Below are 16,161 nucleotides of genomic sequence, written 5' to 3'. Positions count from 1 at the left end.
GGCCAAAATGTCAATCAATTTGATTGAAAAATGAGGGTGTGACAGTGCCGCCTCAACTTTTACAAAAAGCCGGATATGACGTCATCAAAGGTATTTATCGAAAAAAAAAAGAAAAAAACATCCGGGGATATCATTCCCAGGAACTCTCATGTCAAATTTCATAAAGATCGGTCCAGTAGTTTGGTCTGAATCGCTCTACACACACACACGCACAGACAAACAGACCGACACACACGTACACACACACACACACACACACACACACACACACAGACACACACACACACGCACATACACCACGACCCTCGTCTCGATTCCCCCCTCTACGTTAAAACATTTTAGTCAAAACTTGACTAAATGTAAAAAGAAGTGAATCTACAGACTAAGCAGAAAACAAGACATGATCATTTCAGAATAAAAACAACGTTGAAAAATAAAGAAGGGCTGAGTGATGCAGCCAACAGTCAAAAGATATCTTCAACTTTTATCAGCTGTTACAGCAACACGACCCCCAAGCTTCCCTGAAGTTAGAAAAAAACAACTCACACAGTTTAGGTCATAATTACAGTCACATCCAACGCTGCCGGATCAATCTAAAAGGCAAGACTCCCGAGTCAACGCACTGAAATCAACAGGCACCTCCCTTCACCGAGCCAACAAGCCATGTTGGATCAGGAACGATCACTCTGTCTGCCCCTGTCTCTAAGGGAAGCAACTCCCCGTGTTATCGCCCACATTTCGAGAGACCCAGTCGCCTAGGGACGAATTTTGACTTGTTGGGGGCCACGTTTTTTGTTAGCTCTTCGCCAATCTTCTGATTGTAAAGATTTTTCCAGAGGGGAGCAGAGAAAAAAGCAAGAAAAGAGGAAAAGGCCCATGATTCTGAAAGGATTTCCGAAGGGATTCAAAAGAAAAGAGAAGAAAGAAAGAAAGTATAAGCTTTGCCATTCTAAGTTTCCGGTGTTAAAACGGAGCAAAAACGACGTTAAGATGACCGCAAAGAAGTGGGAACAACTTTTTATTTCCCTGTTGTCACTGTTGTTGAATATTTTGAAAAGCAATTTCATTATCAGTGCATGCATGTTATCTAATGCTGGATTGTCTGTATTAAAAACCAAGTGCATTCTGGTCTCAAGGTCTTGGTGTTCCTTCAGCCGCGTGTTGGTTGGTTGTTTGTTTGTTTGTTTGTTTGTTTGTTTGTTTGTGTGTTTGCTTGTGTGTTTGTTTGTTTGTGGGGAGGGAGCGGACAAGGAGACAGAGAACTACAGAGACAGAGATAAACTAACAGAGAAGCACGTTTGTTTATTTGTTTTTTTGTTGGCTTCAGTTTTTCTTTTTCTTTCTTTTTCTTTTTTGAGGGGGGATCGGGTGGTCAGAGGGGTAGGAGGGGGGGGGGTTGGGGGAAGGGAGCGGACTAACAACCAGGCCGGTTTAGAAAGACAAAGTGACAAAGAAGAAGCACGGGGGATACGATACGAGACAGAGAGAGACACCCGATGAAATAAGATTTCTGGTTGGCTAGTGAGGGACAAAGAAAGACTGAAGTGCAGTCATGACAACATAAACAATGTGTCCATGCGTGTCTGTCCATCCTTTTTGTTTTCCCCCACAACTGTCAGTTCATCGGAGTTTTTCTCTCTGGAAGTTTTAGCTTTTCTGAAGGGGACAGACAGAAGAAGAAAAAGATGTAAGCGGCGCAGAAGGGGAACGAACTTAGACAAAGCCACTCAGACGGCTGAAATGAAGAATGGCAACCACTTATTTCGGGTGTTGAACGTTTAGTTTCAACACCGATCTTTTCAACAAGCACTGACATCGCACCGACAAGAATGCTAGTAAGCTTAGAACGCTGTTGCCGAGTCATCACGCTGATGATGAGGCAGGTAGTGCAGCACAAGATACAGGTGTTCTTCACAAGTGTTGGGTAGGGTATTTTCTGCTACGTCTTGAAGAGGACGACAAATCGCGACAAGTTATATTTGAATTGTGATAATCTGATACTGAGTCAATCAGGAGCGCTCTTTTCCCCATTCTTCCTGTCTCTTTTATTTCTTTTTCTTTTTCTTTATTTCTTCTTTTTCTTCTTAATGTGATTGGACTACGGTGTTGAAGCAGAAGAAGGGAAAATATGACCATAACGTCCGCCGTGAGAAGAAAAAAACCGGCAAGAAATGCAACCGCTCGTTGCACTTATTTGCCTTCGACTACCGTTGTAGGCCATTTTGATTTATGAGGCTTAATGCCCAAGCAAAATTGCCTAAATGGGTTGCAACCTCCCACCGCTTCCCTGGTTAAAGTAATCACAGTACCCTCCCTTACTAAATGGCCACACCCCTTCTTCCACCTCCTGACACCCCCCGCCACCAACCCATCCCCATCCCTATTACACGATTTCCACCCAATCCACGTGCAGATCCTGCCATTCCCCCTTCTCCTCAAAACCTTCATCCCAGGGGAATGCTTTCCTACCGCAGACTCCAAATCCTAAAGCACGCGGGTGAATTTGAAGTCGACCTTGTCCCGCACAAATTATACCCCGGTGATGGAAGTGTGGGAGTAACTGCTCGTCTCCGCGATTTCTGATCGCCCTCACCAACTGCCCTCAGGTAACCGTGTAGCGCCCTAATTGCCTTAATTCCGGTAACTAGACACGACCTCCAGACTGTCAAAGAGCGGCCTTTTGATTGGCTGTGTTGGCTGCCTCGATCTGATCAGTCGCCAGGGGAGCCCACTCGTCGCGGAGAGACACGCAGTTCCGGTTAATTTGATAAGAGCAACGTCGATCGGGGACTCTCCGAGTTAAAGGTCTCTGGCCGTGAGGTAGGATTGCATGTATAACCACCCAGACGAAGATTCAACAGAGAAAATCACTGAAACAAGTTCATGCGGATGTGCAAGGCCAGTGGCAGTCACTTCTGTAATGTTGCTTCTGGGAGTTTGACTGAGAGTGAGAGGGGGGGGGGGGGGAGAAGTATGACGCCCGCTACGCTTCGACTGAGTCGGCAGTTTAGTTTGCGTCAGTGTCAAATTCAAGCTTTATGGTTCCTCTGGTTTACACGTTTACTGGCCATGCAATGCCAACATGTCCAGGAAAGCTAGAACAAATGCGGCGTGTTTTCTCTGATTTATTTTAATTTTTGAAGCAGATTCTATTTCGCAAACGCTGGTTTTCCAGCAAGCAGCCACTCTCTCAAGAGCTTCTGACAGTTTTCAAAAGTATCATTCAATGACATATTCTCTTCTTACATCTGTGAGATGCCTGCCGATTTTAGCGAGATAAAATGCAGCAAAATTATAATAACACATGGTAACTCTTCGACTCTCATTTTAACGACTTAAAGGCTGGCATAGTCCTATTTAATTAGTTTAATTACTTCCAGGGCTTTTCCCATCGTTGCGGGGATGTATAAATTAAGCTTCCTGCAAAGTTTTAGGTTTGAAGTCTTTACCAATTACGAGAAATAATTAATTCTTTATTGCATTGTTTAGCAACAGTTCTCCAGGACTTGGGCTATTTTTAGACCGTTGACGTCACTTCGTGACGTTTCGTAAACCAAAGATGGCGTTTGAGACTGTTCTGTTTACATTCGACACTATCAACACCACTTTGCAATACTGAAATAATTTTTTCTGTGTTCGAAAGCTACAGCCAATCGTTATTATATCCCCTTAGGTACAGTTTTATAACATTATTGGCATATGTATGCAAACAATATGAATTAATTAATGAACGCTACGAATATGGCAGCCTTTAAGCATACACGTTCGAGGTATCAAAATGAAAATAATAAACTTAACACAGCAACTTCCGTACAAGCTGTTTAAAGTTGGTTTTACACGCAGATGTGTGCTTAACTGAAGGTAATGTCATAATCACCTTTTCAAACAGCTTCTGCCTCTGCTTTCACAATTTTCAAAGTTGAAGCGAAGTTAGGAGGACAAACACCTGCGAGGGCCCCAAAGGGTTTAGAATCGTGATCGTGATTGGCGTTTTTTGACCTTTCTGTGACCGTGATTGCCGAAATTTCCATTTCTGTGATCGTGATGGGACTTTGCCCGTGATCCGTGATGACAAAAAAATCAAGTCTCGTGATCGTGATCGTCATTTGTTTTCGTGATCGTGATGGGCATTATTGCAAAGCATTTTATTTTCAACGTACATTTTTCACAGCTGTATCACTCTATGATCCTCTATTCGTCAAGGTGTTTGTGATCGTGAAAACAAAAATCAAGGTAACTGTGATCGTGAAAACAAAAATCAAGGTAACTGTGATCGTGAAAACAAAAATCAAGGTAACTGTGATCGTGAAAGCTAAAATTTTCCTTCCCGTGATCGTGATGATACCCCCCCCCCCCCCCCCCCCTTTGGGGCTCTCACCTGCAGAACCAACAAGGTGTGAATACACGCTCTGCAAGCAATCGGTTTCATAATTCCTGGCAAAATTACTTTACAGGCGCTGAGAATTGCGGTTAAAGAGTAAAGGTGCCAAATTGTTTTTGAGTAATTAATCCACCGTCCGCGCCGTAAGGACGCCTCCCACCGCGTAGGCTCAAGCTGCATAAATCTAGGTGAGCACTCATTGGCTGCTTGCCCAACAACTAGATCTTCTACGGATGGCGAGTAATGCAATAGTGTTTTGTTATTACCCTATTTGCCAGGGAAGAGGTCACAGCTACTGATATAAAAAAAAAATGAATACAAAAATACATTTTTAAAAAAGCCTATGCGGCTTACTTCTTTTCCTTCAGTCCCTCCGCCTCTCTGTTTTCGATTATTCCCGGCGGGTCTTGATTGTTTCAAAGCTGATAAAATAGGTAAACTGCAAACCCCCAAAAAGCTTTCTGTTTCAAGTTGGCTATCTCAAAGACGTTCCCTGAGAAGATCCAGAGGTATGGATGGAGACAGAGACACAAAGACAAAGACACAAAGGACTTGTTTGTCTGAATCGTTCCAAAGCTGATTAAATCGGTAAATTAGCTACCTCCAACGTGGTTATGTGGAAGACCTTAAGAAAATAAGAAAATAAAAAAGAAATGGGGAGGGGTGGTGACAGACAATCAAAAACGAAGTCAACAACGACAAAAACACACAGACTTTGCAACAACAAAATCAAAAGCAGAGGTGCTGGGGATAGCAGTTCGGCTGCGTTAAAAAATAAACCCCACTAAAGTCGGGTTAATAAGCATGAAATCTGGCTGTCAGAACACCCACAGGGCAGCGGGGAAGGTGTTTCATCTCCCCGTGAAAGATGAGACGGGCAACCTGAGGAGGCGCCAAGAGACGAACAGGTTAGAAATTGCCGCCGAGTTTTGACAGCTTTTTGCGTATGATACTCATACAGGCTGGAGGAAGAAAGCTAGACAGCTAAGAGGATTAGAGTTCAGTCAGTTCGAGGTGCGAGACAAACATAAGGTGGTAAATAATACAAGAAAGATTTTTCCCCTGGGCGTTAAATATTATATAGTATAAAATTGCCAGCAAAAGAGGGGGACAGGGATGATGAGGGTTTGGGGCGGTGAACAACAGTTCGAGCAAGTGTTTTTTTAACACTACCCTCAACATTGACAGCAAAAGTATGGAAAGAGGGTGAAATGGGATAGGAGGGGGGGGGAGGGGTCGGGAGGAACCAAGGTAAATGAGTTGCCCGCCACTGTCTTGATTCATGCTCAAAGATCGATACATGCAATCTGCTTCTGTTGAAAATGATTTTCCGTTTCACAGCTCTGAACAATTCCCATTACTGTGTATTCCTGCGCAGGGAGCTGAAAACCAATCAAGAGTCTTTTGTTTTCACTTCGGTCATTCCTGGGGTAAAATTAAAATACCTAAAACATTAATGCTAAACAACGACAGCCAGTGTTGTGACATATTGAATAGACACTATTCCTAAGCTAACGCTACAACTTAAAATCCGTTAAAACATTAACGTGTCACCCCGACAACAGCTTGTGTCGGGAAATACAGAACTGACAAGGTTGGACAGCGTGCACATAATGCTGCTACGGCCACCTGCTTTAATAGCGACTAAACCTATGCATTCTCCCGCCCCCCCCTCCCCCCTCTCAAGAGGAGAACCGGAAGAAAAAACATCCTGCCTATGACAACAGTAAAAAGAATACGGTTAGCGAGTTTGGGTGTCCATTATGTTACTTTATCTGCATTCACTATTTCGAAAGTCATGCGTATATTGTGGTCGGTTTCTTCCTTTCGATTTGGTGTTACACAGGTTAACGCAGTTGCAATCACACATTTATTGCTCACGACGAAACAATCCAGTGCAACAAAGCTAGGAACTGCACTTTTCTCACTGTGATATATTACCCCTACCACACTGGCAGCCACATGCCGTTTTCGGAGGATGGATGGCTAATAAAATGAATGCAAAAATTGCTCGGAGAGAGAGACAGAGCTGCTGTCAAAAACGAAAAACATTCCCTATCCCCCAGTGGCAACAAAATTAGAAGAATGGGAAGAATGAACAAATTGACAACAAAGACACAATAATTCTTCTTGTTTTAACGACAACGACACAAGCAACAACTTGTGACAACAGAAAAAGATGGACAACTAAAGTAAGTAATGCAATAGGAAAGGGTATAGGTGATGGCAAGAAGATATCAGCAAAAATTTAAGAGAAGAAAACGAACTCATCAGACGATCCTTTCCGGGCTATTTATTTCAATCAAAAGTGCGACCAGTAATTTCCCTTGGCCACCATTAGACATAGGTAAGGCCAATGCTGTAGCCAATTCGGACCCAAACTTGCGCTACTCAGGGGATTCAATTTGATTACAGAAGCGGATATTGGACGTTGGACGTTAACATTTTTCCCCCGATCGCAAGAAAAATAGCCCTTGATTTGTAAAAAAAAACCAAAAAAACGAAGAACAAAGGGAACGGTTCAGAGAAAAAACAATGCTTTTGCTGAATGTGGAAAAGAAAACGCAGTCTCTCCCCAAAACAGGATATTTCAATTTTCTCATTTTCTCCTAAAAAAGCTAAGTGACAATGATAGAGTCAGGAGGAACACAATGAACGTGTACGATATAGAGGGTCCAGCGTATTAATCACACTGGCAATCCTATAACGTTGACATTATCGCTCTCAAACACAACACAACCATCTCCCCACCACAACCCACCCTGGTTCGTTTTCTTCTTCCTCGACCAAATCTCTATTGATTTCCGGCGGCGACTTTTCATTCAACCGGACACAAAATAGCACTCTCAAGAAGGAAAGAAAAGAAGAAAAATCTCGGAAGGGAAACGAAACGAAAAATTGATGGCGACGATACATCCCGGGGCTTTATTGTGTCTGGAGCAGAGACTAAATTTCATCGATACCTACTGGGAAAAGTAACTAAAACGGGGGCTAGAAATGAAATATGAAGATGGGACGCCGGCTGGCCAATGCTGACAAAAGCGACTTTTTGCTCTGGAAGCTGGCAGGATGTCTGAGGATTCGTTCAGTTCTGTAGCAATTTGTGGTTAGTTTCTTTTGGTATTCTAGTCTTCACTGCAAAGCCAGACGATTGCCTGTGGCGGTTTTGCTGACGATGTACTGCATCCAGACTACGTAAAGATGAAAGAAACTATTTAAAAGAAAGATTTCATGGCAAATTTACGGAGCATTCATTCTACGGAACAATACTACTGTTTCATGTCCCAATTTCCTCATTATTTCATATTTCAGTTCAGCGTTAACATCGATCGTTAACATCGTTCGTTAACATCGATCGGATGCAAACGACTGCTTGCGTCAATTTTGAAACATGCTAGAAGTAGAGTTCCAGAACAATGCCACCAGATTCTGGAATAATGAAATAATTATTTTTCATTCAATCTTTTCTACATAAGACTGATTTTCTGTTGGCTATTTCGTACACCATTTCCTATTACATTCCTTGTTAACGGTGAACTTACAAATTCCTTCCTACGGGCGATTTCGTGACAAACTCCTATCGCAATCTTCGAAAGGGAATCGCCCGTTTCAACCGAAATCTGACCACTAAGTTTACGAAATGAATCATTGATTTTAGCAGAAAGGGTGGGACAATTTCACCTCAACAGCACAGCGCAACCAGTTCCAGCGGATATTGTATGTGTCAATTACCTTTGCAGTCGCAACAGAGCTATGAGCCCATTCCCCCCCCCCCCCCACCCTCATCCTCCTCCCTTCCCCTGCCCCCCCCCCCCCCCCAACACACACACACACACATTCACACGGCACAATCTTGTCCTCATGTTCTGCTGCTTGTTGTCGATACAGTTCATATCAAAATCCCACACAAATGTTACCAGCACATCTCTTTTTAATAACTTTAATACAACAAAAACTTCACTTTGCAGCTTGCAACCTCGCCTCACTTAAATTAAAACAAACGGTTGACGTTTCCAGTCACAATATGAACGGATAGGGGCTTTTTTGGACGAACATTTATAAGCAACGCATTTCGCACCAAATCTGTCCAAATCTGTATACAATACTACTGTTCATTGCGACGACTGGCCAAAACTCTCAACAGAAATGTCAGGACCGGTTCATACAGCTCTTCCTGCAATGCCATCGACTTCTTAAAGCTGTGTCTTTTTTCACCGACTCTTGTAACTACGAACACTGAGTCTACACAAACTAAACGGTCAAGCCGCCTTTAGATGTGTATGCCTATTGCTTTCCCCCATAGAACCCCAGACCATTAAAACCGGAGATCTCCGACCAGTAAGAAAATTGGGCAGTGTTAGTCACCCCCTCTGTCCCGCCAACAAAACAGGGCTTATTTTGTCGCACGCAGAATGAGTTTTGAGAAACATGGCGTGATCAAGCCACCTCGTGCAGCCGTGAATAGGGACAGGGATCAACTACAAAAGAGGATATTGGATTTTTTTTCTTTGATGGGGTGAAAAGGAAAGGGTCTTGTTGTTGTTGAGGAAGCTGATTATAGTGACCTTAGTGAATAAGTGCATCTGGTCGCGACCTTGTCACGCAAGCGGCGCATCCATCTGCTGCAACACGCATGGCCGCCCGGATGGCTTCGTTTCGTTTTATTCTGTTCTCTGCTCTGGTCTTTTAATCATGGCCTTGTACTCCTCTTTTTTCTTTTCTTCTAGTTTTTTCACCTTCCTGTATTCTAATTTTTTTTTTCATCTTCTGTTCTATTTTTTCTTTTTTTATTCTATTTTCTTCTTTTCTTCTATTTTTTCTTTTTTTTCTATTTTTTCGCCTTCTATTTGATTTTTTCTTTTTCTATTTCCCCCTTTCATTATGACATCCCGTCATGCCTCGATGCAGGCCAGGAATGATGTAAGAGACTTTGCATGATCAAAAAGCGTGAACGTAGTTCTGAGAGAAATTAAGCTAACACTTCTTTCTTCTTTTTCTGCAATCCTGAACTTTTGCTTTCATGTGTCACCTCACCGTGGTTTGTGTGTGTGTGTGTGTGTGTGTGTGTGTGTGTGTGTGTGTGTGTGTGTGTGTGTGTGTGTGTGTATGTGTCTGTGTGTCTCTGTGTGTGTGTGTGTGTGTATGTGTGTGTGTGTATGTGTGTGTGTGTGTGTGTGTGCGTGTGTGCTTTGCTCAGTTATATATAACACCAAAAATTCCTTTATTTTTTCAAAACACTGCAAAGGTAAAGGGCGATCCTTTTTTTTATCATATATACAACTCGTTTATCGTCAAATTTGTCGTAAAAAGAACGTCTTTTGGTGTAATGTATTTACCACACTCTACGATTAAAAATAGGCCAATGTCCTGGCTGCAATTAGTTTACCAAACCACCATTTTCCTTTACACAGAAACAGTTAATTTTTCTTGATGCAATTCATTTTCTCAAGTTCTCATGCAAAGAGACAAATGACTGCTTCCCTCGATGTGCTGCTACCCTTCTTCTTTTGCCATATATAATAGCGTAGTCTTCGCCCCAGTACTTCCCCTAACCCACGTGTCCAAACGATCGGGGTAGTTAAAGATATTGGATGATTCCTGTGCCATGCTGCAACCATTCTTCTGATACCACAGAACAGTTTTTATATATATCGCTCCAGTTTTCTCCTCCTCTTATGGAAAGTATCCAAACCGTGAAAGATTTTACGATCGAACAAGCAATGGCTGATAAACATCCCAGAACAGGACAGGCTGAGGATGATATGAAAGGAAATCAATACGCCGCTTTCGAAGAATGGGATTGTTGTCGTTGTAAAGATTTGGTGACAGAGCAAGCCGTAAGCCTATCTAAACGTCCCGGAACTACCATACCGGGAATGAAAAGAATTAACATAGATCTGCCGCGCAGATTTTATATATATATACTCTCCTTCGAAATACTCTCCTTCATTAAAAAAAAAAGTAATTAAAAAATATATAAAGCATAACAACACTTAGAGATTTAGTGATTGAACAATCAATGACTAAACGCTGCAGGACAAGCAGACCGGAGATATCCAAAAAGAATTAAATCACACTACCGCGCTCAAATAAAGAGAACGTTGTCATTGTTAACGATACTCTCCTCCACCCTTTAAATAAAGTACCAACATAGTTTAAAGTTTAGTGATAGAATGCAACAGGCAAGGACTACAAGTCACAGGACAGGGCAAGCAGAAGATGGAATAAAATTAAAACCAATCCGCCGCGCTCAAAAGGATTGAGAAAGGGATTGTCGTCGTTTTGAAGATTTAGTGATCGAACAAGCATTGACAAAACGTCTCAGGACAGGAGGACACGCCGCGAGGATGAAATGAATTTCATCCATCCGCCGCTCTCCAAAAGATGGATTGTTGTCATCAGCACGCTCGCTGGCTCCTTGCAAGCTTTAGCCGTAGCTTTAGCCTCCAAACAATCAAAAGCTCCCACAAGATCGAAGATTTTTTCATCTCATCCCTTGGCCGCGCCAATCTGTCGGAGGGCCGCTGATGGCAACACAACCCTGACCCCAAAGACTGGCGCCGCTGTGTGAGTGTTCATCTGAGCGATAGCAGACATGTAACAGATCACACGGCCCTTGGCAGGATTGGACAGGCGCTGCGGTGGAGGGAGAGGCGCTACTGTACACAAAAGCAGACAAGACAGAAGAGACAGAAGGAGAGAGGGAGAAGAGGAGTACAAAGGAAGCGGAGAGATCGAGAAGAAAGACGACAGCAACGACGATGACAATGATGATGTTGATAACCATATGACATTGACGTAGAAGAAGAGGAGGACGACGATGACGATGAACACTATGATGATGATGATGATGATGATGATGATGATGATGATGATGATGATGATGATGATGATGATGATGATGATGATGATGAAGAGGAGGAGGAGGGGAGGAGGAGGCGGAAGAGGAGACGATAATGATGATGATGATGATGATTATGATGATGATGAGGAGGAGGAGGAGGAGGGGGAGGAGGAGGAGGAGGAGGAGGAGGAGGAGGAGGCGGAAGAGAAGATGATGATGATGATGAGGAGGAGGAGGAGGAGGAGGACTGGCGCCGCTCTCTGAATGTTCATATGAGTGATAGCCGACGTGTAGCAGATGACATGGGTGTTGCTGCTAATGGAGGAGGAATTGGCAGACCAACTTTTAAGGATTACCGGACAAAGTTTTGGGCAGAGGCAGAAAATGTACGAAAGGGGATAAGAAACAAGTCGCGTTTAGCGAAAACAAAACATCAAGTCAATCTGTCGGCCTGAAACGAACAAGGTTTACAATGTTTTATTTTCGGCTTTTTCAGAAATTAGAGAAACAGAGATTCAGATTCAAGACACCGCCCTAGCCCTTCCGACAGACCATATCACGAAACCTACCCAAATACAACAAGTCAAACGACAGGATGTAGCTCAATGTAAACCAAAGACCTGAACTGAGAAGAGGGGTGGTGGCCACGGACATAGAAAGAGCTCTTTCTATGTCTGTGGGTGGTGGTGTACAAAGCCCGAACAAAGATATTCCAGGCCTGAATCTCTCGCAAACAGTAACACGCAGTGAAACAGCAAAGGAGCGTGGTAAAACACACACAAGGGTGGTCTGGGATCGCACAAAGTTGATCAACAATCAAACGAACATTTAGAGTTCCGTTCCACGTGTCTACCGTCGCAGAACCAACACCTTGCAAAACAGCAGGGGGAACACACACTGCAGCCTCTGTCACTCACAGGAACGCCTTTGGTGGGTTTACAGAGAAACCCACCTTATACGACTTTGGTGGGTTTACAGAGAAACCCCCCTTATACGACTTTGGTGGGTTTACAGAGAAACCCCCCTTTTACGACTTTGGTGGGTTTACAGAGAAACCCCCCTTATACGACTTTGGTGGGTTTACAGAGAAACCCCCCTTATACGACTTTGGTGGGTTTACAGAGAAACCCCCCTAATACGACTTTGGTGGGTTTACAGAGAAACCCCCCTTTTACGACTTTGGTGGGTTTACAGAGAAACCCCCCTTTTATGACTTTGGTGGGTTTACAGAGAAACCCCCCTTATACGACTTTGGTGGGTTTACAGAGAAACCCCCCTTTTACGACTTTGGTGGGTTTACAGAGAAACCCCCCTAATACGACTTTGGTGGGTTTACAGAGAAACCCCCCTTTTACGACTTTGGTGGGTTTACAGAGAAACCCCCCTTATACGACTTTGGTGGGTTTACAGAGAAACCCCCCTTATACGACTTTCAAAAATCCGAGTAAAGCAGGTGAAGGGAGTTTAAATTAGAGGCAAGTTTACAGAGACTATGAACACAACGTTTGAGAAAGGCGGTCTTAAAGAGGAGGAAGTCTTAAATGTTGGGGTCTTAAAAAGGAGGTTCCACTGTGTGGTGAGATTCGCTTGCAAAGAAAACCTAGATAGTACACAGGATGCGGTAGATTCTGGACGAGTGGGGTGCAAGGCTGAAAGTTATGTGTGTGTTGGGAGGAGGGGGTTATGGGGGGGGGGGGGGTAGTGGGGTTGAAGCCAAAGCACATGCAAGAATATAAAGTTAGAAGTAACTACTGTTTGGGTTACCTTTATTTCAGTAGCACTAGCAGCAACAACGATAAAAGAAGAAGAAGGACACGAAAAGGAGGAGAGAAACAGAGAGCCAATTAACAAAATCAAAAGAAAAACACGACTCGGTAATTTAAAAAAAAAATTGTTTCCACAATCAAACCAGACTCCCTTTTCCGAGTTTTTTTCAGTCAGTGAAAAGTTGGCAAATTTCGCTTTTACAAAAAAACAAGAGTTCAGAAAGAGCTTGAGAGAAACGGATAAAAAAAATCTGATCAAGTTTTACCAATTTTAGCTACCAAAGTTAGCAAATTCCGCTTCCATGAATAACAGAAAAGGGAGTAAAGTGATGATTCCTACCAATTCAGTTTAGCTACGAGAGCAAGTCACGCAAGCGTGTCTGTGGCCGCCGCTGGCGTTCTAATTCTAATCGATCACACTGTACACTTGAATCAGGCCTGGGCTCCGTCCAAAACACTGGAGAACTAACTTTTGAAGAAAAAGAAATAGATACTGTAGACATTTGTGGTGCTTTGGTATGTCTCGCTGTGTAGGGGTGCGGGTCGGGATCAGTGTGTGTGTCAGTGTGTGTGTCAGTGTGTGTAAGTGTGTGTGTATACATGTGTGTGTGTGTGTGTGTGTGTAAGTGTGTGTGTGTGTATGTGTATGTGTGTGTGTCAGTGTGTGTGTGTGTGTAAGTATGTGTGCGTGTGTGTGCGTGTGTGTCAGTGTGTGTGTGTGTGTGTGTATGTGTGTGTGTGTCAGTGTGTGTGTGTGTGTGTATGTGTGTGTGTGTGTGTAAGTGTGTGTGTGTATGTGTGTGTGTGTGTGTGTGTGTGCGCGCGTGCGCGCGTGTGTGCCGTACGTGTGCGTGTGTGTGTGTGCGCCAGTGTATGTTTGTGTGTGTGTGGGGGGGGGTTGGTGTGTGAGTGTGTGTGTGTGTGTGTCTGTGTGTGTCTGTGTCTGTGTGACTATGTGTCTGTGTGTCTGTGTGCGCGCGCGTGCATTTGTCTGTCTGACTTCGTGCTCATTTCGTTCTGTCCACCCACAATACAACCTCTCTCTCTCTCTCTCTCTCTCTCTCTCTCTCTCTCTCTCTCTCTCTCTCTCTCTCTCGCTCTCTCTCTCTCTCTCTCTCTCTCGCTCTCTCTCTCTCTCTCGCTCGCTCTCTCTCTCTCTCTCGCTCTCTCTCTCTCTCTTCCTCTCTCTCTCTCTCTCTCTCTCTCTCTCTCTCTCTCTCTCTCTCTCTCTCTCTCTCTCTCTGTCAGCCAGGATGCTGGTACATGCAAGTGGGGCTTTGTGTGCATACTCATTTGCACAGAGATATAAACTTTTTCTTTATCGTTGCGGTTTATAACCTTCTCTCGGCTGTAAACATTTGACACAGAATGGCAGGGAAATACATCAGAAAGTTTGATCTTGTCCGATGATGACTTTTATGGTTTTGCCCCATACAATATAAGAAAGACAGACTTACACTGAGACTGACAGACGTAACAGACAGACATACAGACAGACAAACAGACAGACAGACAGACACACACACACACACACACACACACACACACACACACACACACACACACACACACTGGCACACACACACACTCACACACAATATGACAATAAAGTTTATTCGTATTCGTATTCGTATTCACACACACACACACACACACACACACACACACACACACACACACACACACACACACACACACACACACTGACACACACACTGGCACACACACACACAGGCACAGACACACAGACACACACACTCACACACAATATGACAATAAAGTTTATTCGTATTCGTATTCGTATTCACACACACACACACACACACACACACACACACACACACACACACACACACACACACACACACACACACACACACACACACACACACACACACACGGACACACCATATATAGAGAGAGAGAGACCAATACGAGCGTACGCATTAAACAACGCTAACTCAGATTTGCAAAACTAAGAAAATATCTTTAAATATTACCGTGGAAACAAATCGAAACAATCAGGGGGAAAATATACAAGTGAAAGAATCTTTTCCAAAACATTTTTGAGAAATTGTGGGGGGGGGGGGGGGGGGGGACTTGAGCACAATTGTGGTATTGAATCAATTGAAGGATAGCAAAAACAACAAAGCGTAAAACAAAACAAAATCAAAACGAGAAACAGAGAAGCACTTCCAAAACGAAACAAAACAAACATTGAAAAATCTAAAAATCATCAAATCAAAAAATAGATTAAATTTCAACTGTCCTAAAGCGTGCCAACTCTATCATTTTAGAGCGACGGCTGATTCACAAAAAGTGTTAAATGTTTCCCGTGCGCGTGAGAATCTCGCGCGTAATTTCCCACTGGGTTTGGTTTCTCTATGCGCCAAAAAACAGCAGGCATCAGACCTTAATGGATTATTTGGATTTTGCATTTGGATTTGCACTGTTACCATTTCTCCCCGATTTCAATCGAGAAAGGCCAGCGCTGTTTTCGGGGTTGAGAAGGGAACTCGCTCTGGGATTTTGAGATACGCATGAGGATGGGGTAAAGGAAGGACGATGAGGTGTTAAAGGCACAGTCAGCCTCCCGTAAACCATCACAGATACTGTCAGGCTTTTACACACATTACAAACACCCTTTCATTTAAACACTCACCGCTTGAAAACATCCTAGGTGCCCTCCGTAGAGAGCGAGCAATTTTCCAAGAATTTATTTTGGCGTGGTTTATCTTACCTACGAGTCATCGTGAACCCGTGTGATCCAGTTTCATTTTTTTTCACAATTTAATTGTCAGTTTGTGATTTCAATGCGACTCGCGGTAAGCTTATCTGCAATAGCACGTTAGCGTGTATGAATGGGTTTTTCCGCACATTTCCTATTTCAAGGATTTTTCTTCACGCTTTATGCGTTTTGTGTCGTAAATTAAATCGTGATAGTTAATAATGATGACTTATATTACCTTTTTATTTTATTTGGGGGGGGGGGGAATACTTATTAGTAGCACATTGCAGTATGCCGGTTTTATCCGATGAATGTCGTAGTTGTACCCATATTAAAATTGTTCACACGCTTTTCTAAGTTTGACGTATATTTAGGCTTCATCATCTCCAAGTTTCATTAGGTTTGGGTGTTAGGATCGTTAACATCTGACATCTCAATACAC

General features: G+C 43.3%; 1 protein-coding gene across 1 annotated transcript in view; it reads right to left on the bottom strand.

The window, feature by feature from the left end:
* Positions 1 to 10,870: 10,870 nt before the first annotated feature.
* Positions 10,871 to 16,161, bottom strand: part of LOC138958041 (dynactin subunit 3-like) — a 15,873-nt gene continuing 10,582 nt past the window's right edge. The window contains exon 7 of the mRNA XM_070329091.1: positions 10,871 to 11,017. Coding sequence (XP_070185192.1) covers positions 10,871 to 11,017 — 147 coding nt within the window. The remainder of the gene's footprint in view (positions 11,018 to 16,161) is intronic.

This window comes from Littorina saxatilis, linkage group LG1 (assembly GCF_037325665.1).
Source record: "Littorina saxatilis isolate snail1 linkage group LG1, US_GU_Lsax_2.0, whole genome shotgun sequence".
Lineage (NCBI taxonomy): Eukaryota > Metazoa > Mollusca > Gastropoda > Littorinimorpha > Littorinidae > Littorina > Littorina saxatilis.
This window is presented reverse-complemented; position numbering and strand designations above follow the sequence as displayed.